The sequence below is a fragment of the Rattus rattus genome, chromosome 2 (assembly GCF_011064425.1).
Source record: "Rattus rattus isolate New Zealand chromosome 2, Rrattus_CSIRO_v1, whole genome shotgun sequence".
NCBI classification, from domain to species: Eukaryota; Metazoa; Chordata; class Mammalia; order Rodentia; family Muridae; genus Rattus; species Rattus rattus.
This window is the reverse complement of record NC_046155.1, coordinates 97,405,837-97,429,410: the sequence shown is the minus strand read 5'-3', so window position 1 is coordinate 97,429,410 and position 23,574 is coordinate 97,405,837. Positions and strand designations below refer to the sequence as shown.

Below are 23,574 nucleotides of genomic sequence, written 5' to 3'. Positions count from 1 at the left end.
TATGCGTTGTTGCTTAATGCTGTACTCACACGTCTATCCCACTGCACAGGGCGCACTGCGAGGGCTCTTTCTGGCTGGGTAACAACTGGCTTCAAAATTTAGTGGCTACAGGGATGGAGAGATGGCTCAATGGTTAAGAACACTGGGTCCTGTTTAGGACCCTGGTTTGATTTCTGATATCCTCATGGCAGCTTACAACTATCCGTAGTTCCAGTTCTAGGAGATTTGATATCCTCTGTGGGCACAAGGCACATAGGTGGTGCAACAGACATGTGCATGCAAAATGCCCATACACACAAGCTTTTGTTTTAGAAGAAAAAAGTAGTGACTTTAAGCGTTTGCTCTACTGTCCTAACCTAGGTGGTTTCAGGGCCCTCTGCTTGCTGGTGTTGGCCAGTGCTAAAAGCTCCCAAGCCTGAGCAAGGAAGCGTCCCACTGTTGATGCAGGTGACGGCAGGACACCTCCCTCACTGACTGTTAGCAGAGGCCACTGCAGCTCCTCGCCCTGTATTACCTTTCCACAGGGCAGCTCACTGCAAGGCTGAGAGGAGCAAGCACACAGCAAGGAGCACAAGCTGCTGGGTGACTGACCTTGGGACTGGTATCTCAGCCTTGCTTCCCTTAGACTTGAGGTCAATACGGAGAGGGAAGCCTCATTGTAAGCTCACAGCTTGTGTGAGCAGGTCCTAGAACAGTAGAGCCAGACGGTCCTTGGAACTATTCAAACAGTCCCCTTTGCTTGGTCCCAGCTACACTAAAAAGGTGGGGACCAGGCTGATGTCACCTGATGTATGGTTACGGGTCTCAGAAGGTGTTACCCTCCGTTCTTGTTCATTCAGTTTGGTGACTACACTTAGACCAGAGACCTCATTCCGACCTCCTCACTGCCAGCGTGCCCGTCCCACGACCTATTTGCCACACCTCCACTTCACGGCATCTCCTCTGCCTGGAGCCATGAGTGGGCTGCAGAGACCGTGGGAATAGGGAGGACACTGAGGGCCATGACAGACTGTAGCCCAGCTTCCCTGAAGATGTAGGGACTAGGCTGGCCTCGGGCAGGGGTGGAGGCTTTGGGGCGGGGGAAGTAGCTGGTGCACTGCACTGCTGATGTTCCATGTCCAGAGGCAGTGGGCACGCTGGGTCTGTGAGGATTGGTTCTTTTGAGGGCAGGGAGTTCCACATTCCAGGTGACAGAGGCTAGAGAACAGGAGGGCTCTGCTGACTTCTGTTACATTCGGTAGTGCTCAGGAGCATGAAAGCTCAGGTCAGAAAACAGCCGTTTCCTTTAGATGGAGGCAAGGCCTATTTTCTGGTGAGAACTAGTTCACACCAAAATCCTAGTCCCAGTCGCCCCAGTCTGCAGCTAACCGGACTATAGATATAGAAGCCTCTGGCTCCAGGCTAAGGCCTGGCCCTAACCCAGTCTGCACCTCGATGGAAGGGCATTCCTAAGGATTACATTTCTTATTAGCCTAGTGTGTACTAGGAAGCTCAGCTACCTCTGCTGATAACAATCAATGCTGCGTCCCAGTGGGGGGGTTCCCTTACACCAGGCAGCAGTGTGTCCAGAGCTGAAGCCAGCTCTGATCTTCAACTATAGTTTGGGGACCCCAGCTGCATGCTGGGAAGTTTGCTGTGCTAGAAGGAACTACCTTATCAGAAGATCCTCTGCTGAGCAGAGAATGGGGATTGCAAGCCTGGCATTCGGAGTCATTTCCAGGGTTCTTCCCCTGGATCCCAGACACAGCCACAAGGGGGTGCTGAGAATGGTTCCACGGCAAATGTGACAGGGTTGTCTAAATGCCTCATGTTTTGACAAGTACCTAGCTCTGTCCTAAGCTAGAAGCCACAGATTAATGGACTCAGAGGAAACTTAGCCACCATCTAGAATACATTCCTGGGAAAACTTGATGTAGAGGGCCAGGGGACACACCTCTACCACACAGCCCATCAGCTTTCAATGCTTGAACTCAGTGCTCTTGCTTCCTAGGTGCTTGAAACATTAAGGTTATGGGCAAAACACTCATTTCTAAAAGATCCCTGTCTATATCTCCACAGTTCTGAGAACTGAATGATTTCCTTTTTTAATCCCTAAATCATAGACTACTGAGAATGCCGTGTACCCACTGCTGTCTCCATGACAGACAGCAGTCGGTACCAGCCTGTAAGTGCCTCAGCTTCTGCACCTGTAAAATGCACGGATCTTTGCCCCTGAACAACACGAACTGAAAATGTTCACCCCAGGGCTTAGCCTAGAGGCCCTGTCCAGAAAATGGTAGCTGTGATTTAAATTAATTTTGTCACTGAAGCACAGAAACAGCTACAGGCAGCCAATGTACCAAAAAATGAAAAGAACTCCAATATATTAAGTAGAATATGGAATGTATGATTTGTAACAGTTAGACTGCTTTAGAAGTTGAGCTTACAGCCAGGCGGTGGCGGCAGCACACGCCTTTAATTCCAGCACTTGGGAGGCAGAAGCACTCAGATCTCTGAGTCTGAGCCAGCCTAGTCTACAGAGTAAGTTCCAGAATGGCCAGGGCTACACAGAGAAACCCTGTCTCAAAACATCAGACCAAACTAAACTAAAACCCCTGAAGTTAGTGCAGCAGCCTGACCTTTCTGATCTCACATGCTGTTGCTAGGACACACAAAACTGCTTATCACCATGCCTGCCACATAGCACATAAGTTAATAGTCTTAAAATCTAAGTCTTGCTAGGCATGGTAGTCTATGCATGTAATCCCAGCACTGGGCGGTGGAAACAAAAGGATCAAGAGTTCAAGGTCATCCTCTACAACATAGTAGGCTGACAAAGAAAAATCCGTCTCCAGGCTACAAAACTCCCTTGGCATACCTAACCTTGAATACAGTGACTATTTGTTAATAGGTCAGTAAATCAATAAGTTTTAATGTTTTAAATCTTACTGAGCCAAACATTGTGAAAAGGGTAACGTGTGCTTTCATTTTGCTCTTGGAAGTTATAAAATGAACAAGAGAAAAAAGTTTAAAAAGGGATCTCATGAGGGAGCTGCAGATACAGTGCAAAGAAGTGAGGCGGGTGCGGGCGCTCCGCCCAGTAACCTAAGCGGGATGCTTTCTAGGGGCTGGGGGCAGAACTCCGTGCTGAGCCCTCACCTCTCCTGCCTAGCGTCCTGGCTTTAGCCTCATCTCCCCCACTGCAGAAATGGAAAAGTGTAGGCACAATGAAGCCAGGGAGAATGGGAGATTCACATATGACCATCGCTCCCACCCAGTCCTCAGGCCTGACTCAAATGTCACCTCTCTGTGTGTTGAGACTAGGTCTGGCTGTTCTGGAACTCACCATGTAGACAAATCTGGCCTTGAACTCACGTGAGTCTGGCATTAATGATGCACACCATCTTTTTCCTTAATGTCTGTTATAGCAAATGGATCAGGTTCAAGGCAACAAGGTAGTTAGTTCTCCCTTTACCTGACACAGTTGCTTTTTTTTTTTTTTTTTTTTTTTTTTTTTCTTGCTGGTTGTGGACAGCGTAGATTGAACACAGGGCAGGGTCTCTAGAGCACTCTTCAGTTCTGTTTTGTTTCCTCTGGCTGACTCTGGCTGACTGTCTCAGCATGATAATGGCCTCTTTCATCACTTTGTCTGATGGATAACAGTCAGGATGGCTCAGTTCACTGTTAATATGGTTACTGCCAAAAAAAAAAAAAAAAAAAAAAGCCAGATGGTGGTGGCACACACCTTTAATCTCAGCATTTGGAGTGCAGAGGTGTACGTATGTATGAATGTATGTATATATGTATGTATATATGTATGTGTATATGTATAATAACTGCCACATCTTTCTCCTCTATTTTTCCTCACATTTTGAGACTATGTAAACTGCAACCTTATGAAACATTTCTATCTCTTAACTTAGTGGGTAGTAAGCCATCTTATCACTGTGTGTGTGCGTGTGTGTGTGTGTGTGTGTGTGTGTGTGTGTCTATACACTGGCATGTACACAAGCATTTGGAGGCTAGAAGCCAACCTTGGTGTCATACCTCAGAACACTACCTTGTTTTTTTGAAGACAAGGTCATGCACTTGGACGTGGGGTTCACCAACTAGGTTAGGTTGGCTGGCCATTGAGCAAGGGGTTCACCTGTCTCTGCCTCCCCAGTACTGTGTTACAATACAAGCTCACGACACCAGGCCCAGTGTTTTTAGAACATGGGTTCTAACTCACTTATGTGGCCCACACTTTACCAACTAAGCTATCGCTCATCCCACTAGCATTTTTATTCTCAGACTGCCCAGACTTGGGCAGTGAGATCCTTTGCGTCGTCTCCGTATGATCAGTCTCCATCACTGTCTCCCTCATTTCTCTGGGTATTGGTGTACTGTATTGTGTGCATGCCAGTGCCTGTGGAGGTCAGAAGAGGTTGCAAGAGCTTCTTGAACTGGAATTACGGATGGTAGGAAACTGCCACGTGGTGGCTCCAAATCAAACCCAGGTCCCCCAGAAGGGCAGCCAGTGCTCCTAATTGTAAGCCCATCTCTCCAGATCCTGAGCTTTGATCTGTAAGACAAAGTCTCACTCTGCAGCTCATACGGGTATGATGCTCACTCTGGACCCCTAACTGACCTCAAATTCTTGATAGTCCTGGTTGTTCTTGCAGTGGACAACTATCTTAATTCAAGTTCCAGGGGATCTGATGCCCTCTTCTGACCTCTGTAGGTAGCAGGCACGAACATGGTATACATGCATGCATGCATGCATACATATATACATACATGCAGGAAAACACTCATATATATTAAATTAATTAATTAAAAAATGTAGGTCTAGATTGATTTTGGACTTTAGACTTCTGGGTTAGTCTTCTAATCCCTATGTTATATATCCAGGGTTTTCCCACTGCCAAGATAGTGTTTCCCCCGCTACACACACACTGTGCTTCTATCCTCTCCCCCCCCCACCCCTTTTGAGACAGTCTCATATAATCCAGTCTAGTTTTGAACTGAGTCCACTTACCTCTCTACCTTGCAAGAGCTGGGGTACAGGCCTGCACCACCATGCTTATTTCAGCATGTCAAAATACAATCTTGCATGTGTGCGTGGTGTGTGTGTGTGTGTGTGTGTGTGTGTGTGTGTGTGTGTGTGTGTGTGTGTGCATACTCATGCCTGGGGGATCAGGAGATAACTAACAGGAATAGGCTCTTTCCTACCATGCAGGCTCTGGGGATGGAGCTCAGGTGGTCAGGCTTGAGGGCAGTGACCTTTACCACTGAGCCATCTCGCTGATGCCCAGAGTAACACATCCAAGATATAAATCAGATCACACCACTCCCTTGTCTAAACCCTTCAACAGTTGTACGCTTCAAAGACACGCCAACCCATGGTGTGGCGGCCTGCAACACTTAGAGGAATGCTCCTGCCAGACCTCGAGCTTCATCCCTTGCAGTTGAGGGGCCTGGTCGTGGAGTCTGTGGTGCTAAAGCCTGAAAGATGGGGCAGCCTCTGCCTCCTGAAACGACACATAGGAGCACTGAACACAAATAGGAACTAAAGCACTGAAAGTCCAGTTTCACTGAGTCTTGGCATGGGTTTGTTCTGTAAAAACTGACCCTCTTTCTCTCACTTCTCCTCAGCGCGAGTGCTCCCCACTCACTGCACCTGGCCGACTCTTTAGTTCTGTGGTTCATGCCACTTCTTCAAGCTGCTGCTCCTGTTCCTTTGGGTCTGACCCCTCCCCTTGTTCACACCAGCCTTTGCACAGCTGACCCCTCTGTGCCCTTCAGGCTTCACCATGAAAACCCACTCCTAGGGTCTGTTTCCTCTGGACACCTCTTGCTAGATCTGCTCTGGGGTTTTACACGCCTTACAGTGTAGCATTTGTTGTTTCTCTGGCTTGCCAAATGGTCCCAGGCTCCTGTGCGTACATCAGGACCATGAAAGTATAGGGATGGAGCAAGCACAAGCTTCTGCCTCTGTAGCTGACCACACTGTCTGTGTGACCTTGGCAGGTTCCTTTTCTCTATGTGGATCTGAGATCCATTTGGAGAGATGTGGAGGTGTTATAGCTTGGACCTCCTGGATGCCCCTCTCCCCCAGGCCCATGTGTTGAGGGCTGCTCCCTACGACTTTGGGGAGATGGTTAGGAGGTACGGCCTAGTGAGGGAAGTTAGGCCACTGGGGGATGGACCCTTGAAACAGATTTGGGAACCGCGTTCTTTCTCATTTCTCTTTCTTAGAGTCTTGGTGGTCATGAAGAGAAGAGTTCCTCTGCCACACACACACCTGTCATGATGCACTGTGGGTGCCACAGCCCCAAACAACAGGGCTGAAACACAGGGCAGAATAACCCCTTTCTTTATTAAATTGCTTGTCCTCAGGTATTTGGACACAATGATGAGCCCTTGTGACCCATTTGCTCAGTGTCTTTATTCTGCTGTCTACTCAGTAATGCTTGTGAAGCCCCTTGGTGTCTGGGTGCTGGGAATTGAGAGAGAGAGAGAGAGAGAGAGAGAGAGAGAGAGAGAGAGAGAGAGAGAGAGAGATCAAAAGGAGAGGTTTACACAGAGTAAAGGTGACTGATATACCCTACCCAGTATAACTCAACACATGGATATACTGATGAAGACATGGCAGGAAGCCATGGGGGAGCCCAGAGGAGGTAACCATTAACTCAGATCCAGAAAGGCTTTTCAGGAATGTGATTGGAAGGGAAAAGAGGAAAACTACCCTTCAGGTAGGCTTGGTGTGCATAAGCTCCTTGGGAATCTGCCTTTTGGTTTCACAATTCTGACTGGGTCTTGTGCAAACCTCTGGCTTGTCTCACCCTGCCCCCTCCACACTGCTGCTCCAGGGCTATCTAGCCATTATCCTAAGTGACTTCCTGTCACCCACAAACAGAAGTTCTTCAGCCAGTTTGTCAGGTTTCTCTCACTGGACCTGTCTTCCCCCTCCAGCCTCCTTGCCAATGCCCTCCTTGTAGCCTTTGCTTCAGTCAAACCATGCTGATGCCGGGGTGTGCTCTGTCTGTCTAGGACACTCTGTCTGATCTCTCCTTCCTGGCCAACACCCTGTCGTTTGGAACGTCCCTTCATGGTCTCTCAGTGTACTTTACACGTCCTCTCAGCAGTCAGCACTGAGGACTGACTGAGTGAGCAACTGTCCTCAGCCAAGGGTGCTCTGGACATCACTTTCCTGAGTGTGGGTGTCTCAGGCTGGGCAAGGTCTAATAGGCATCTGGTTGAACAAGGGCAACAAATAGAAGAGGCTCCACTGAGAAGGGATACATTTAATTTAACTAAGTTTGGTTTGAGTGACAGAGGCCTCTGTAGGCTCACACATTTCAATACCGGGTCCCCAGTAGGTGGGGCAGAATGGGAAAGGATAGGAGTGTGGCCTTGGTGTGTCACAGGGGCAGGCTTGGAGGTTTTAACAGATTTATGGCATCCACACTGTTTCTCTCTCTGCCTGAGGTTGTGAACACAGATGTGTGCGCTTAGCTGCACCTCTGCTCTGCCATGATGGGCTCTAACCCTCTGAAGCCATAAGCACAGCTACGTGCTTTCTTTTATCCATTGCTATGTTCATAGTGTTTTATACAGCAATAGAAAAGCAACCAGGACATCATGCTTTAAACCTTTTCAAGACAGCTCTGACCTGTCCTCTAGCCTCTCAAGAGCCACTCATACTGTGGGGCAGGCAGGGGGAGAGAATGTGTTTTTGCCTGACCTTCAACCTTCCAGCCATTGCATGTGTGCTGGACTTGGCCACTTTGTCATTTATACTCTCTACACTTAGATCAGTGGGGTTCTCAACCTGTGGGATGTGTCCCCTGTTTGGGGGGACGAATGACCCTTTCACAGAGGTCATAGATCAGATATCCCGAACATCAGATATTTACATTATGATTCATAATAGAAGCAAAATTACAGTTATGAAGTAGCAATGAAAATGATTTGGAGTGGTGGTGGTGGGGTCACCACAACCACTGTATTGGGTGTACGGGGAAATGCATTTAAGGGTCTAAGCATTAGGAAGGTTGAGAGCCACTGACTTAGATAAACATTTCTCTGGGAAATACACACAGGGCTGCATAAATATGGTAATTCTAAGCAATTTAAAGTATCTTTTCGTATGTTGAAACTGCCACATTACAAACTAATTTCCAAAGAATGTCTGCTGCATTAGAATAACATATCATATATGATAGGCTATACATTTACATATATATGATAGCATATACAGGGTGTGTTTCTTGAACACTTGCTGTTTCTAGCATCCAGCATGTTCTAGTTGCATTTCCTTGGATACTTTGCAAGCAGCGACCTCAGTTTCCCCCTAGCGCTTGAGTCGCGTGGGCTGAAATATCTGAGATGGCTCCTGTATTGTATGCATTCTGGTGTCCAGCAGGCAGCCTGCGAGCAGCCCGGCCCCAGTGAGAGCGCGTGGGAAGAGCAGCTTCTGCTGACACACTCTCCCTCGGCTACTGGTTCTTCAGTACCCTTGTTTAAATGTCCCCTCCACTGTGTCTGTGTTTGTATGGGTGCCTGCCCTTGGGTCTCCCTGGGCACTAGTACTGAGGGATCAGGCTGGCAACTCTTCATTTTGGACTTGGCTAGGGAAGGGGCTGACACCCTGGCACCTAGCAGAGGAGCTCTCTGGGCGTTTGTTGACTGAATAAAGTAATAAGGCTGGATGATGGAAGGGACGACCCAAGGAAGATGAAAAGATCCTGTGTTCTCTCTCTAGGTCCATTTTTCTCTTTTATATCTGTAAGTAAGTAAGTATGTATGTATGTATGTATGTATGTATGTATGTATGTATATGTATGTGTGTGAGCTCCTCCATGCTATAGGTGTGTACATGCAAGTCAAGGGATCACTTATGAGAGTGAGTTCTCTCCCTCTGCCTTGTAGGTTCCAGGGATAGAACTCAGATCCTCAGCCTTGGCAGCAAGCACCTTTATCCTCTGAGCCATTTCACTGGCCCATAGTTTCACTTTTTCTTGTGTCGTTGGCCAAAATGATGGCCTGGATATTCAAATAATTTGAACCTGTGATTATAACCATATTTGGAAAAAAAGGGGTATTTACATAATTTTTTCTTCTCCTCTCCCCTTCCTTTCTTTTCCTTCTCTCTTGTGCTTTTTGAGATAGGGTCTTATACTGTAGCCCGTGCTGGCCTGGAACTTTGTGTAGTCCACTCCATTCATGGCAACTGCCTGAGTGTTGCTACCACAGGCATAAGCTACCCTGCCTGGCTTTATGAAGGATCCCCAGATGAAGTACAAGCAGGGCATCTAAAGCCAATGTCAAATGCCCCTGGAGGAGAAGGAAGATACAGGAAGAGGGAGAATGTTAGGAGGAGTCATAGACTGCAATTATGCAGCCAAGGATCTGAGCCACCAGACGCTGGAAAAGCAAGGAGAGACGACACCCAGAACTGTGGGAGAACACATTTCTGTTGTTCTCAGCGACCAAGCCTGTGGTAATTTGATATGGCAGCCTTGGCAAGCAGGCACAGTTTAGAAACAGAAATGTTTTCTGTGAAATTCCACTGGATCTTGGCATTGTGTGGCTTGAACTAGGTATGAGTTGGAATTTCCCAAGTGCTCACTTCTCGACAGACACCTGACCCCACGCTGAGGCTCCAGCCACGAGGAACTGCTCAAAATGAGAGACTGTGACGTCAAAGCAATTAATTTCTAAGGTCAGATGCAACTCATTTTCCTCTGACATTTAATATGCTTACCTTTTATTTTATGAAGGGGGAAGGGCTAGGGAGATAGCTCAGTGGGTAAAGTGCTTTCTGTTCAACCACCAGGATCTGAGTTCCAGCCCCAATATCCTGATAAAAAAAAAAGCTGGGCATAGCAGTGCTTACCTCTAAACTCAGAGACAGGGGGATCTACAGGGCTCACTGGCTAGCCCGGGTAAATTCCAGGCTAGTGAGGGAGCCTCATCTTAAAAGCCAAGGTGGATGGCTCTTGAGGAACAATACTCAAGATTGACTTCTGACTTCTGCACACACACTCATATATGCATGCATACCTGTGTACACAAATGTGTCCACACACACGAGCATGTGCACATTCTTTGTTTGTTGAGAGAGGGTTTCTCTGTGTAGACCTGGCTGTCCTGGAATTCACTCTGTAGACCAGGCTGGCATTGAACACAGAGATCCACTTGCCTCTGCCTCCAATTGATGGGATTCCACCATGCCCAGCTACATATCATTTTTTTTTAAACAGGACTGAACCCAAGTTCTTGTGAATACTTGACATCTATTCAGTCATTGAGCTATATATACACGCTCTCCCACTCAGTAAAAGATTTTAAGTCCATCTATTATATGCTGGGGTCTTCATGGGCACATATATTGGCCCACCTATCCACCACAATGACACCAGTACTATTCAACACATGGCTAGACAGTGGGGAGTTGACCTGCTCAGCGACCAAGCTAGAAGGTAGCAGTCAGAATCCCCAACTGCCTGCTTCCTGTTGTGTCTGCCTCTCTGAACACTGTGTTCTTTCAGCTATAACAGTCCAGGTGGTGGAGAAATTCACACTCTATGAGGACAGGGGAATCAATATCCTGCAAAATGACTCAGTGCTACTTATAGAAGCAATGGCTAAAGCTGCTATTATGGTCAAAGAAGTCTTCAGGGAAGGGAGAGCATTTGAGCTGTACCTTCATATTCATATCTCCATTCGCTGCTAGCAGCGGAGATCCGGAGATGAATCAGACAAGGTCCTTTGCTTGAGGAATTCACGTGTGAGTGTTTGAATTTGGGGAGGCAAAGTGGCTGCTGTGTGTGTTAAATGCCTATTAAAAGACAATGTGGAGACTGGTGTGGTGGCACACTCCTGTAATCCCAGCACCTGGGGAGCCAAGGCGGACTGAGCTACTACATGGTGGGTAGCAGGTCAGCCATGTCTCACCCCCCCCCCGCCCCGCCCCGCCCGGCCGCCCCACTGCCCCACTAAGCAAGTAAACAAACAATGACAACACAATAGAATAAGCAGGTCTGTGGTAAAGGCAAGTTTTCTAATTCAGAGTCCCAGAGAAGTCTTTTGGAAGAAAGAACTCCTGCCCTAGCTGAAATATGATGGCTAAGCAAGCGTTAGTCACAAAGCAGTAAAGGCTTTCTAGGCAGAGCATAAGCATCCCACCCGCAGAGGTGAGATAGTCTCTTGGCTGGCTGGCACAGTTTGTTGGCTAAGCTTACTAGTTATAGAAGCTAGAAGGGGTGTGGACTTGCAGGTCTGTGTGGGTCTCTGAAGAGCTGGTGGACTGTCCGATGGACCTCTGGTCTCAGAGATCGCTGCTCAGTGGCGGCTTCCCCTCTCAGTCTTAAAGCACGGCTTTTTTGGACGAGGATGAGAACACTTCGGGAAGACAGACCATCCATCTCTACTCAGCTGGTGCCAAGGCGGTCTCCGCCCTCCAATGGAGGCTCTGTTACCATAGCAACTAGGTTAGGGCGGAAGTGGCTTAGAAGACTGACTCTCACTAATCAGGTGACTCGCCAGACTTCTGCACGTGACACGAGCTCCCAGGCGCGCGCTCTACCTAATCAAGACGCCGTCCCTGTTTCACCGACAACTGACAGCGCTCTAAAGCAATAGCCCACGAGGCTCCCCTAAGAGACCCCACCCCTCAATAGTGAAAGGGCCAATTAGGCTGAGCCAAAGAGAAGTTACGCCCCAAGTTTCGCCCGGTTTTGACAGACGCAATTGAGGCCATCCTAGAGTCCCTCCGCCCCTAGCCATTGCGGCCGACGACGGACGGGCCCGCTGCCCAATAGTACGTCCCTTAGCCGCTGCCGGATCCCGCCCTCTCAGGGACGGAACCAATGAGCACGCCAACTCTGGGCCGGGTGGAGGGGTTGCACTGCGGTAATATGGCTCTTCCTTAGCTAGCGGCGGTGGCCAGCGCGGGTGCGGAGCTGCCGGGGCTCCCGGGTGCCTCGTTTCTAGGCTGTAGGGGCTCGGCGAATCACAGCTCGGGAGGCGGCGGCCGATGCGTGAGGACTGCCCACCCGGCCGCTCGGCGGCCCAGGGGTCCAGATGAGCTCCTGCGCCTCGCTCGGGGGCCCGGTGCCCCTGCCACCCCCGGGCCCGTCCGCCGCGCTGACGCCGGGTGCCCCCACGCGGGCCCTGCATGTGGAGCTGCCGTCTCAGCAGGTGAGCCGGCCGCGAGCCGGGGGGCGGAGATGGCGGGGCTCGCGGGGCTGAAGAGGGCTGACAGGGAGAGGACCCCCCACCCCGGAGGTTCCCGCGCTCAGACCCCGGCATCCCTTCAGGAAGGCGCCGGGGAACCCTGCGCCTCGCCGTCCGCCGCCGCGCTTTCCCTTTCGCTCCCGCGCCGAGGAGTCGGTTTTCTGTACTTACTCCTATCGTTTCGGGGTGCTTTCTTCTGCTCCTCCTGAGGAAGGTATTTGGGACGTCGGGGTTTCCTTTCAAATCTTAGATCCTCATGGCACACTCCACTCCCTCGGGTGAGTGTCTGGAAGGAGGATTTGAAGTATATATTCATATTTTGGATCTCACGTTGTGTGTGTGTGTGTGTGTGTGTGTGTGTGTGTGTGTGTATGAGGACAAGAGAACACTGACTTTGGGGATCTGACAAAATTCTTGGCAACACCCGCCTATCAGTACATCTTCCACTGCCCTCCCTCAGGGGAGACTCTGCAGGAACCTTAGCTTTGAAGAGGACTTGGAGAAACTGTCAGTCATGGAGAGGTTACCAATCTGGGTCTGTGCAAAGTGATCATTGAATCGTCATAACTCCATGAGATAACTGTTTTTATTGTCCCACTTTTTCAGTTCTAGGAACAAGCTTGCCTATTGCTATTGCTTCTCTATTAGTGTTTCTGGTGGGGCTGGATTTCCAAATACAGAGTCAGGCTCCAGCTTGTGCATCAGCCGCAATAGTTTGCTTTAGACTTGAGCAGCTGCTCCTCCACGGTCCGCAGGACAGAGCAACCTCCCTCAGACCCTTTCTGTAACTTTCCATCCTTGCCAGAGACAGGAAGGAGCCACACCGGAGCGCAGAGGCTGTGGGAGAAAGGGCCAGGCTCGGAGTGGATAGGAATGTAAAGGAAAGAGCGATGTTGTCCCCTCATCCCCACCCCCCAACCCGGTGCCCTATGAGTAGGGAAGCAGCATTAACTGGGGAAGCAAGACTCTGTGACAGGAGAATATTTAAAAGATCAGAAGGCATGTGCCCTGGTTTTGTAGTGCCATAGGAGAAGGAGTTTATGGAGAATATTAGGAGCTGGAAGGGCGTGAGGCTTGTATTGAATTTCGAGGTCGCAGGAGAGGATGAGAGGGTGGCTGGGAGAGCAGTTGTGGATTGGGCATTAATGTGAATTTTTGTATGTGTGGGAGGTGGAGTGTGTGGGGCCTGCTGGAAGAAGCAGTAGTGAGCACCGTTAGAAGCAGCCAGGAGAAATCAGGGATCTAGATGGGCATAGTTTAGGGGAGCTTTGAAAACAAGTCGGGTTGGAGAAGAGGATGCATCATTTCCTGACTAGAGCCTGTTCTAGTAATAACGGTTCAGTTTAAAACTAGGAGAAATAATTCAAGCGCACTGCCCGTGAACTCAATTCAACTCCATTTGTCAGTGTTTGTGGAGTTTCTGGATTGGTGTATAGTGTCCTAAGTGTGCAGCTGGATGCTGTGAGAACTTGGCGTGCTATTTACAGTTTTTTTCTGGGAGCGTCATCCTTGAACTGTGAGGCAGCCTATGTAACAAAACACATTCCTTCTGTAGTTGATATTAATTCTTCTTTCTAGACCAAAATGCACAAGTTTGGAGAAACAAATATATTTTAAAATAAGCATTTTGTTGATTAACATTAATTTACACAATAATACAAGTCCAGTATTGGCCTTCTTCCCTATCTGCTTCTAGAAAAGATTTGGGTTTTCCCAAGAAGGCCCACAAAATTATGTATAAGATGTGTAGTTTGTCTTTTTAAAATTAAATTTATTATTATTATTATTATTATTATTATTATTTAATCATGGTTTCATTTTATAGCCCTCGATTATCTTGGAGCTCACTATGTAGACTAGGCTGGCCTTGAACTTATAAACTTGCCTATGCTTCCTAAGCTTCTAGGAGTTTTGCATAACTACACCTGACTGGGACTACTGGCATGTGCCTCCATGCCCTGGTTAGTTTGCCTTATTTTAATTTACATACCTAACCCGGAACCTTTCTTTTCATGGTTGACTACTAGCTATGGTCTACCCACTCCTTCAGTGTGACCGGTACTTCAAATCTTTAGTCGCCTCTGTTTCTAGGTCTTCTCTGTTTAACTGTTGTTTAATCAAGAAGTCATCATATACTCTGAAGTTGTGCTGCTCGTTCATTATTGGTTGGTGTTTGTCATTATTTAGTGAGTCAGTACAGGCTCATCCAAGAGGAGCATGCTGTACTCCCTTGGATTTAGGAATCTCAAGATAAAACATTTATCTAGTTATTTATTGTGGTAGAGACATTTACCATGTCATTAATATTAAGCTTAACTGAGAATTTCCTCCTCCAAAACTTCCTAACCCCATTCTCAGATACTTGGAATGCAGACATTTTTAGAAGTTTTTAGTGATTATGTTGTTCCCCTTCTTGGAGGTCACACGTTCCTTTAAGAATTTATCAAAAAGGGGCTGGAGAGAAGGATCAGCAGCTAAGAGCGCTGGCTGCTCTTCCAGAGGACTGGAGTTCAATTCTGAGCACCCACACAGCAGCTCACAGCTGACTGTAACCTCAGTTCTAGGGGACCTGGCACCCTCACACAGACATACATTCAAGCAAAATACAAATGCACACACACACAAAAAAAATTAAAAAAAAAGAAAATAAAACATTAAAAAAAGGTTTTGTAATAGGAACTTTTAGAAAACTCACCTACAAGCACACAAGAACACTTAATCTCGCACGAGGCTTTGGTTTCTTCGATGTTTAAAGTGAAGACCTCTTATTGAGTGTTCCTGACTTGGCTAATCCTTTTCATTTTAAAAAAATGACAAAGGTTAGCCATTAGACTTTCTCTTAGACTTCCAAATATATGCTCATTGTCTACCCTTTTCATCTGTCTGTGTATGTACGTGTGCTTGTGTGTATTGGCTGCACATGTGTGTGGAGAGCAGTGGACACCTTCTCTGCCATCCCCGAGACACTGCCTACCCCATTTTTTGGAGACAGGTCTTAGTGCACATTGCTCTGGAACTCCTGTCTGAGCTTCCTGAGTGCTAGGATTGCAGGTGTGTGCCATCCCGCCTGTCAAACACACACGCAGGCACACGCACACACACGCACACACACACTGTGACTCTCCCTGTTGAAGGGCTTATGGACTATTTCCAGCAATTCTCTATTCCACTGCACTGGGTGGCTATGTGGAAGGATCTCTGTATACATGTGATGTTCTGTAGGATAAAGATAGAACAGTGAAAACACAAGATAGGCAGTGTGTTGGTGTGTTTATTTATTTATTTTGGGACAGGGTATTTCTACATAGTCCTGGCTGGCCTGGAACTCACTAAATAGGTTGGTCTCTAACTCAAAGAGGTCTGCTTGTCTCTGCTGCTAGAATTAAAAGTGGGTACTACTACTCCCTGCGTGTGTGTGTGTGTTTATGTATTTAAAATCATAGGGACCTTCCTATTTACAGTGGTACCATTATAACAGAGCCTACTTCTCTACATTTTTTGCCAGGTTTGGACATTGTTTTCTAACCTGATTTTATTTGATTCAGAGGACATATGTGTGCAGTGCATACATACACACAGTGCATACACATGTCTGTATTTGTTATTTAAACGTGCATTTCTTTAGATTGTATATATATAAAATCTCCATATATATATATATATATATATATATATATATTTCCCCCTACTACCCAAGATAGGGTTTCTCAATGTAGCCCTGGCTGTCCTGGAACTCACTCTGTACACCAAGCTGGCCTCAAACTCATAGAGATCCCCCTGCCTCCGTCTCCCAAGTGTTGGAATTAAAGGTGTGCATCACCACTGCCTGGCTAATATTTTAAAAGCTTTGCTCACTGCTGATTGGACAGTATATGAAGCACATGGTCTCAGCTTTCCTGCCCAACCTTAGAACGTTAGTGTCATCACATGTTTTATTGCTACTTTAATTTCTTCCGAGAAGCAATTTTTGTGTTTTTAAAATTCACTTTTCTAATTGTGCTCAATTTTTATAGTCTTGAAGAATCTTTTTTTTCTTGTCTTTTTTTTTTGTTGTTGTTGTTGTTTGTTTTTGAGAGAAGTGGGTTTGGAGCTATTATTATTATTATTATTATTATTATTATTATTATTATTAAATTTATCTGTGTGTATGTGCTCCTGTTTCTGTGTTAGTTAGGGAGCATAGCACTAGGAGGTCATAGGACAGCCTCAGGTGTTGGCTTCTGCCTTATTTGAGAAGGAGAATCTTGTATTTTCTGTGGCATATGCCAAGCTTGCTGGCCTGTAAGCTTCAAAGAGTCTCCTATGTCCATTTCTATAGGAGTTTCTGGATTACAGGCACGTGAGTTCCCTAGCCTGGCTTTAAGTGACTTCTAGGGATCTGAACTTAATTCCTCTCAACATTCAGGGCAATGCTTGCCCACTGAGCCATCTCTCCTGGTTACTGTCGTCATCATCATCATCATCATCATCATCACCACCATCATCATCATCATATCATCATCACCACCACCACCAACATTATCATCATCATCATCATCATCATCATCATGGGATTGAACGGAGGACCTAGCACAAGCTAGGGAAGTCCTCTCTCTTCTACTGAGTTACAGCTTCAACCTTTTACCACTCTTTTAGACAAGATCTCACTGTATAGCCCTGGTTGGCCTGGAACTCACAGAGACCTACCTGCTTCTGTTTCCCCAGTGCTGGCATTACAGGTGTGTACCACACACCTGGTCCTTTGGTTTTGTTGTTGTTGTTTGTTTGTTTTGAAACAAGGTGTCACTAAATTGCTCATGCTGGCCTTGAACTTAAAAAAATGTATATTATAGATTTATTTATTTTATTTTATCCACATGAGTATGTTTCCTGAATGTATAGACATGCATCAAATGTGCGTCTGGTGTTTGCAGAGTACAGAGGGGGGTGTCAGCTGCCCTGGAACTGGAATTACAGTTGATTGTGAGCTGCCAGGTGGTGCTAGGACTTGCACCCGAGGCTTCTGTAAGAACAGTAAATTCTCTTAACTGGAGCCATCTACCTATTTTTATTATTAAAATTGTGTCCATTTTAATAATTTTCTTTAAGTGTGGAATTCAGTGCCATCAAGAACATCTTGGAAATGCTTGGAACTTTTTCACCAGCCTGAGAAGAACCCGCACACATAATAAACAGCTCTCCATCTCCCTCCCACCAGCCCTTGCTTGGCAAAACTCTCTTGTACCTTCTGTCTCCATGAATTTGACCACAAGGGTTCTTCGGGCTCCTGGATTCTTACAATGTTTGTGCTTTTGTGCCACCTTGATCTCCCTCAGCTTAATGTTTTCAAAGTTCATTGTCTTCGTGGGATCTTGTGTCAGGGCCGGCCCCTCCTGTGCGAGTTACCCACTATGTTCCAGTCCCAAGTTTGAAATGCTCAACTATCGAGTTAACGACCCTTGCTTTTCACCCTTTTCCCGTGTGGCTTTTAGTTGGCCCGCCTCCTTTTAGCGGTGACAGTTGCTTACATTTTCTTTTGTTTGTTTGTCTTGATGCTGTTTGGATGATTTTATGATGCTCCTGTCCTGGCACTAGTATGGATTGTTTTTCGTAGCTATGCTAGAGTTGAGGGCTTTTAAGAGCAAGACTTACAGGTGAAGTACCGTTTTTTGTCATAGCAGATGTGTATATACTGTTAGACTAGTTGTCTCCATGGATTTGAACTTTGGTCCTCACCAGCTGAGGTGTCCTCCCGCCCCAACCCACTCCCAACACTGCACTTCTGATACCAAGTGTTTTCCCCAGAACCATGTAGTCCTTCAGTGGGTACCGGTATCATGAGCTATAATTAAACTTGAAATTAGCTACCTGGAGTTAGTATCTAGTCCACCCAGCCCTGCCCCCTTGCTCTTCAGATGCCAATCTCAAACCCAGGCCTTCCAGAACTTCTGGCCAATTGGCTGTAAATGGAGGGAATTTACAACCCCCTAGGTTTTGATCATCTGCTAGGGTGGCTCACAAGGCCAGGAGAACTTTTCAGTTCATTTGTTTATTGTAAAGGAGATGGGGGGCAGCCAGACAGAAGAGACTGATTAGGAAATGGGGTGGATGGAAGCTTCCGTGTCCTCAGGGTGCCTACCCTCAGGTTTCCTGAGATGGTTGTGTAGACATCATCAGTGATTTGTTCGTTACCAGCTTGTCTCTCGAGATGAGTGGGGTTGATAGTTCCAGCCATCCAGGAGCCTGCCAAAAGGGACTAGACAGACCAGAAGGTGCTCCCTGGAAATGATCTAGGTCAGGAACCATGGTCAAACACCTAAAACAGAAAAGAAGATTTCCCTTCCAACTCCTGCAGGGGAAATTAGAAGGTAAAACGCTGTACCAGGAACTGAAGACCAAGATGAGCATTTCCTGCACATCACCACAGGTAGTGAGCAGGTAGTGCTTACCACAGCATCACCACACAGCAGGCTGTGCTCAGCAGGGCGCCCTGCTGAAGGTCTGCCTGGGTCACCCCACTCCTCTCCACTGTGCTCCTTGGCACCCATCCTCTGTGTCCCTCTGTGAAGGCCACACTTAAGGGATTTTTGCTTCCTCTCCCTTTGAGGACAGGCATCTACACAGTTTGCAGTGCTTCACTGGACATTCCTATCCTTTTACAGACGAGGAACCTAGGGTTTCAGTAACTTTCTCAAAAGTCACAGGGAGCTTCCACTTAGGGACTGTCATTCTTGGCCACCAATTGCCATTTACTGTGGCCACCCACTCCAACAGCATCTGCCCTAGCAGTGTGTTGCTTATGAAGTGGTAACTCAGTATTTAGTCACTTATGTGAGTTCCCTTAAAGAATTTACTAGCTTACAGAGAGGTGATTGGATAGTGTCTTAGTTAGGGTTGTACTGCTGTGAACAGACACCCTGACCAGTGCAAGTCTTTAAGGACAACATTTAATTGGGACTGGCTTACAGGTTCAGAGCTCAGTCCATTATCATCAAAGTGGGAACATGACAGCATCTGGGCGGGCATGGTGCAAGAGGAGCTGAGTTCTACATCTTCATCTGAAGGCTGCTAGTGGAAGACTGGCTTCCAGGCAGCTAGGGTGAGGGTCTTAAGCCCACACCCACAGTGACACACCTGCTCCAACAAGGCCACACGTCCTAATAGTGCCACTCTCTGGCCCAAGCATATACAAGTGGTGACAGATGGGATTGAAACACTGTAACAAAATGACAGAAGCAGATAGAATGTTTAATGAAGTTGCCAGTGGTGTGTTCATTTCCACTAACATGCTTGTGATCATCATATATATAATTTTTTTTTTTTTTGAGACAGCTTCTCACTATAAAGCCTAGGCTGGCCTTGGACTCACAGAGATCCACCTGCCTCTGCTTCCCAATTGCTGGGATTAGAGGTGTGCACCACCATGTCTGGCCATACATACTTGCTTCTTTTTTAGTGTTGTGTTGGCAAGGCCAGGTCAGGCGTAGAGGACACCCGGGTCGTACTGGGCACAGACGCCTGGCGCAGCACAGTGCTCTGCCCTGTGTGTTATTCCATCCCTAAATATTTATCAAACCTCTTTGACTCAAGGGGAAGAAATGCAGCCTATAGTTGTGTATCCTAAAATAAAGGCGTTGGAACTTCTGAGCAGGATGGCTCTTGTAACAAAACCATGAGGAAGCTTTGGAAGCTTCCTGTCGTTTTACACGACAAAATGCCACCAGGAACTTATGTGCTTTCTGTGTTGTAATTTCTTTGTTCTTCTTGTGAAAATGTTTAGTTTTGCTTTAAAAGGAAAAGCCATGTTCTTATTTTGTGTTTACTTAAAGATTTCTTGACAGAATCACATTCTTAGTTCTGGGGTAGAAAATCCAGAAGTGAAACTGACTGGAAATAGGGCAGAATTGAAAGTTGAGTCTGCTGTGTGGGGGGGAAGACAAAATTTACACCTCACAGTTTCCGGATGTGTATTTTACTTTTACTTATTTGTGTTTAGGGCAGCTCCGGAAGTCCTGGAACTCACTCTGTAGACCAGGCTGGCCTTGAACACTTAGAGACTCATGTGCCTCTGCCTCCCAAGTGCTGAGAGTAAAGAAGGCATCCGCCACCCAGCACCGTGGGCCACACACTGATTATATACACATTCTAATACACCGTGCAATTCTACCTGCAAGCCAAGGCAGACAAGAAGTCATGGTCATTTTTAGTGTACTGGGATATGATGAATTATAAAATTGGGAGTTTAGAAAAATTAAAGACCAATCTGTTTTAAAACTAAGGTTGAAATATTTGCATTTGTATACTTCAGGTTTAATGGCATTGGAGCTTTCTTATGTTGCAGAGCTATTTGTTTTTATTTATTTATTTTATTTCTTTAAAGTTTAGATTTATTTCCTTGTTTATTTGTTTGCTTGTTTATGTATATGAGTGTTCTACTTGCAGGTATGCCTGCATGATGGAAGAGGGCATCAGATCCCAGTATTGATGGTTGTGAGCCACCATGTGGTTGCTGGGAATTGAACTCAGGACCTCAGGAAGAGCAGTCAGTGCTCTTAACCATTAAGCTATCTCTCCAGCCCCCTTATTTATTTATTTTTTATTCTATGTGAAATGACAGTGGAACATATGAAAAAGGAAAACCTTTCTTTCTAATTTATTTTTATTATTTTATCTGTGGGTGTTTTGTGTGCATGTATGACTATGCACCACACACACGCAGTGCCCTGGAGGCTAGAAGATAATTGGATCCCCTGGAACTGGAGTCTTGTATGGTTGTTACCATATGGGTGCTGGGAATCCAACCTGGGTCTTCTGCATGAACACGTGCTCTTAAGTACAGTACCCTCTCTCCAGTTCCCTCCCCACTAGTTAACTAGTTAACTAGTTTGTAGTTAATATTGCTGTCCGTCTTATTTTAAGGTGGAAATTCAAGTTTTAGAATAGTGGAATTTTACAGACATAAAAACTGTGATGTTCTCAGAGGTGATACTATTTGCCAGGCCATGAATGTGCTCTAAAGACCTCAGGGACTTTGTTTAACAGAGCTCTGGGGAGTGTCTGGCTCTCCAGCACACCCAGTCTTCTCAGCTGGTCTGTGCACACAGAGAGCCTGGTTCTATAACTCCTCTCTGGGCTTTGACATGTTGTCCACCCCAGCTTTGCTTGACTTTAGGCTGGAACTAAAGTGGGGCTGTGGCATTGTTTTAAACTTCCCTTCAAGGGCAGGGCTGAACTCTCAGACGTGGGGCTGCTCTTCCTGTTCTGTTTCTGGTGCTTTATCAAGCCTGTCCACTTTTGAATAGTTTGAATATTCTTAGGAACAACAAATTCTCTACCTCCTTAAATTTCAGAAACAGCAAACGTCTGGTGACTGCAGTTTTTCTCCATGCCAGCAGTTTGATTCTGTGTAATATTTAGCACTGATTGCTGTAGAAGCTAGTTATGATGTTTTTAGACATTTTGTGAAAATGAAAGCTAGCGAAGTGTGTTTGTTGAGGCTAAGCTAAGTAACCCTGTAGTTGAGCATTAGAACCCAGCACTGGAAATAGGTAGCGTTTCTTCATGTTCTGGTGGTTAGAATATCCTAAAAGAGTGGCCAGACCTTCTACAGTATCAGGATACACCAGGAAGCTGAAACTAATGTCTACCTTGGTTTCAGTCCGTAGGTTCTTGAGTAAGGAAAACAGGGAACAAATACAAGATATTGGGAATTGGGCTTCTGATCTGTTTTTCCTGAAAAACTGGGTTATCTTTACCACGATGGTAGTTTTAATGACTAAATGTTTAACTTTGAACTCTTAGGTAATTCAGTTGTTTATATTAGCCAGTTCGGCATGGGGAGTGGGAAGCCCGACAGGGTGGCCGTTTGTTTCTCCAGTAGATATTTGTGAAGTGGCTTTCGGACTGTGAGCATTGGACCTGATGAGGAATGTCTTCATTCTGCCGGCCAGACTGTGTCTTTGAGAGGATATGGATCATTTTCTTCTTCAATTCCAAACATTCCTTGTAAGAGAGCTAATCTAGAAAACCTTCAAAAGGCCTTCGAAATGAAAATAGTTTTATGTAGACTTAAAAGGAACATTTAAAATGTCCCTTTCAGAAAGAGGAAAGTCCTTGGGAATATTGTCACTACTAAAATGTTAACTTCCTGGCACCTGAGGGACCCTAAGCTTCCATCCACAGAACCAAGCATGGAGGCTGGCGGTCTGTGGGTATTCATGGAAGGTCGGGTGTAGGTTACCGAACCATATTTGTTACTTGTGTGTTGTACACATAGGAGAGTATTTTGGGCTTTTTTTCCCCATGAAGTGACTAAACAGAGTTTATTTTAGATGGAAGATTTTCAGGACAAATAGGAAAATAAAGAGCCAGCTGCCTCTCTACTCTGTCCTCTCTGCCAGAAGATACCAGCTAGTCATTGGATTGTAGACCTCTCTCTCTCTCTCTCTCTCTCTCTCTCTCTCTCTCTCTCTCTCTCTCTCTCTCTCTCTTTCTGAGCCTATTTGGTGGTCACAGGACCACTTTTGTGAGTCACTTCTCTTCCACCATGTGGGCCCTGGGGACTGGACTCGGGTGTGAGACTCCACGGAAACAACCAACTCGCCCCCACCCCTCCAACCACCCCTTTTGTTTTTTTGAGACTGGGTTCTCCATGCCCTGGAACTCTCTCTGTAGATCACCCTGGCCCTGAACTCAAGTAAGATCTGCCTGTCTCTGCCTCTTGAGCGCTGGAATTGAAGAAAAGTGTGTATTACCATCACCCAGCTATTTTGTTTGTTTGTTTTTTGTTTTGTTTTGTTTCTTTTTTAGATGGGTCTCATTTTTCAGCCCAGGCTGACCTGGAACTTACTTTGTAGTTTAGAGTGACCTCAAATTCCCGTCAGCCCTCATGTGTCAATCACCTGAGTGCAGGGATAACAAGCTTTTGCCACTGTTCCCAGGTGTTACATTTTATTGCTCAACTGATTCTAAGGGTTCACAGTAGTTCTGTTTCTGAGGCCTGCTTGAGTAAACATAGTCCTTGATGTCTCCTCCGGCCTCCAGACCTTCTCCAGGTCAGGGCTGCGGGTAGGAAGGTCTTGCTCTCTAACCATGCCTTGTCCTTTTGTGCGGGACCTCTCTGCGGCTTGTATTCCTATTTAGTTAGTTGATTGTGTGTCCTTTGCAGCTCTCTGCAGCTCATATCCAATGTAGCTAGCTGATCACATGTCCTTTACAGAACATCGCTTGTATTAGCTTTCTGTTACAATGAAAAAAGAAGAAAAAACAATCAGTTATGAAAAGGTTTGGCTTTGGAGAGTTGGAGTTAGGAGGTATCAATCCATGATCTCATTGCTTTGCCCTTATGGCGAAGCAGCCTGGGCTCTGAGCACAGCAGCACAAAGCTGCCCC

At 46.4% G+C, this 23,574-nt stretch overlaps 1 protein-coding gene across 1 annotated transcript in view; it reads left to right on the top strand.

Annotated features, from left to right (window-relative positions):
* The first annotated feature begins 11,796 nt into the window (after positions 1-11,796).
* Uvrag (UV radiation resistance associated) overlaps positions 11,797-23,574 on the top strand; it is a 257,601-nt gene continuing 245,823 nt past the window's right edge. The window contains exon 1 of the mRNA XM_032893006.1: positions 11,797-12,168. Within this exon, the coding sequence (XP_032748897.1) occupies positions 12,052-12,168 (117 nt within the window). The 5' untranslated portion in view covers positions 11,797-12,051. The remainder of the gene's footprint in view (positions 12,169-23,574) is intronic.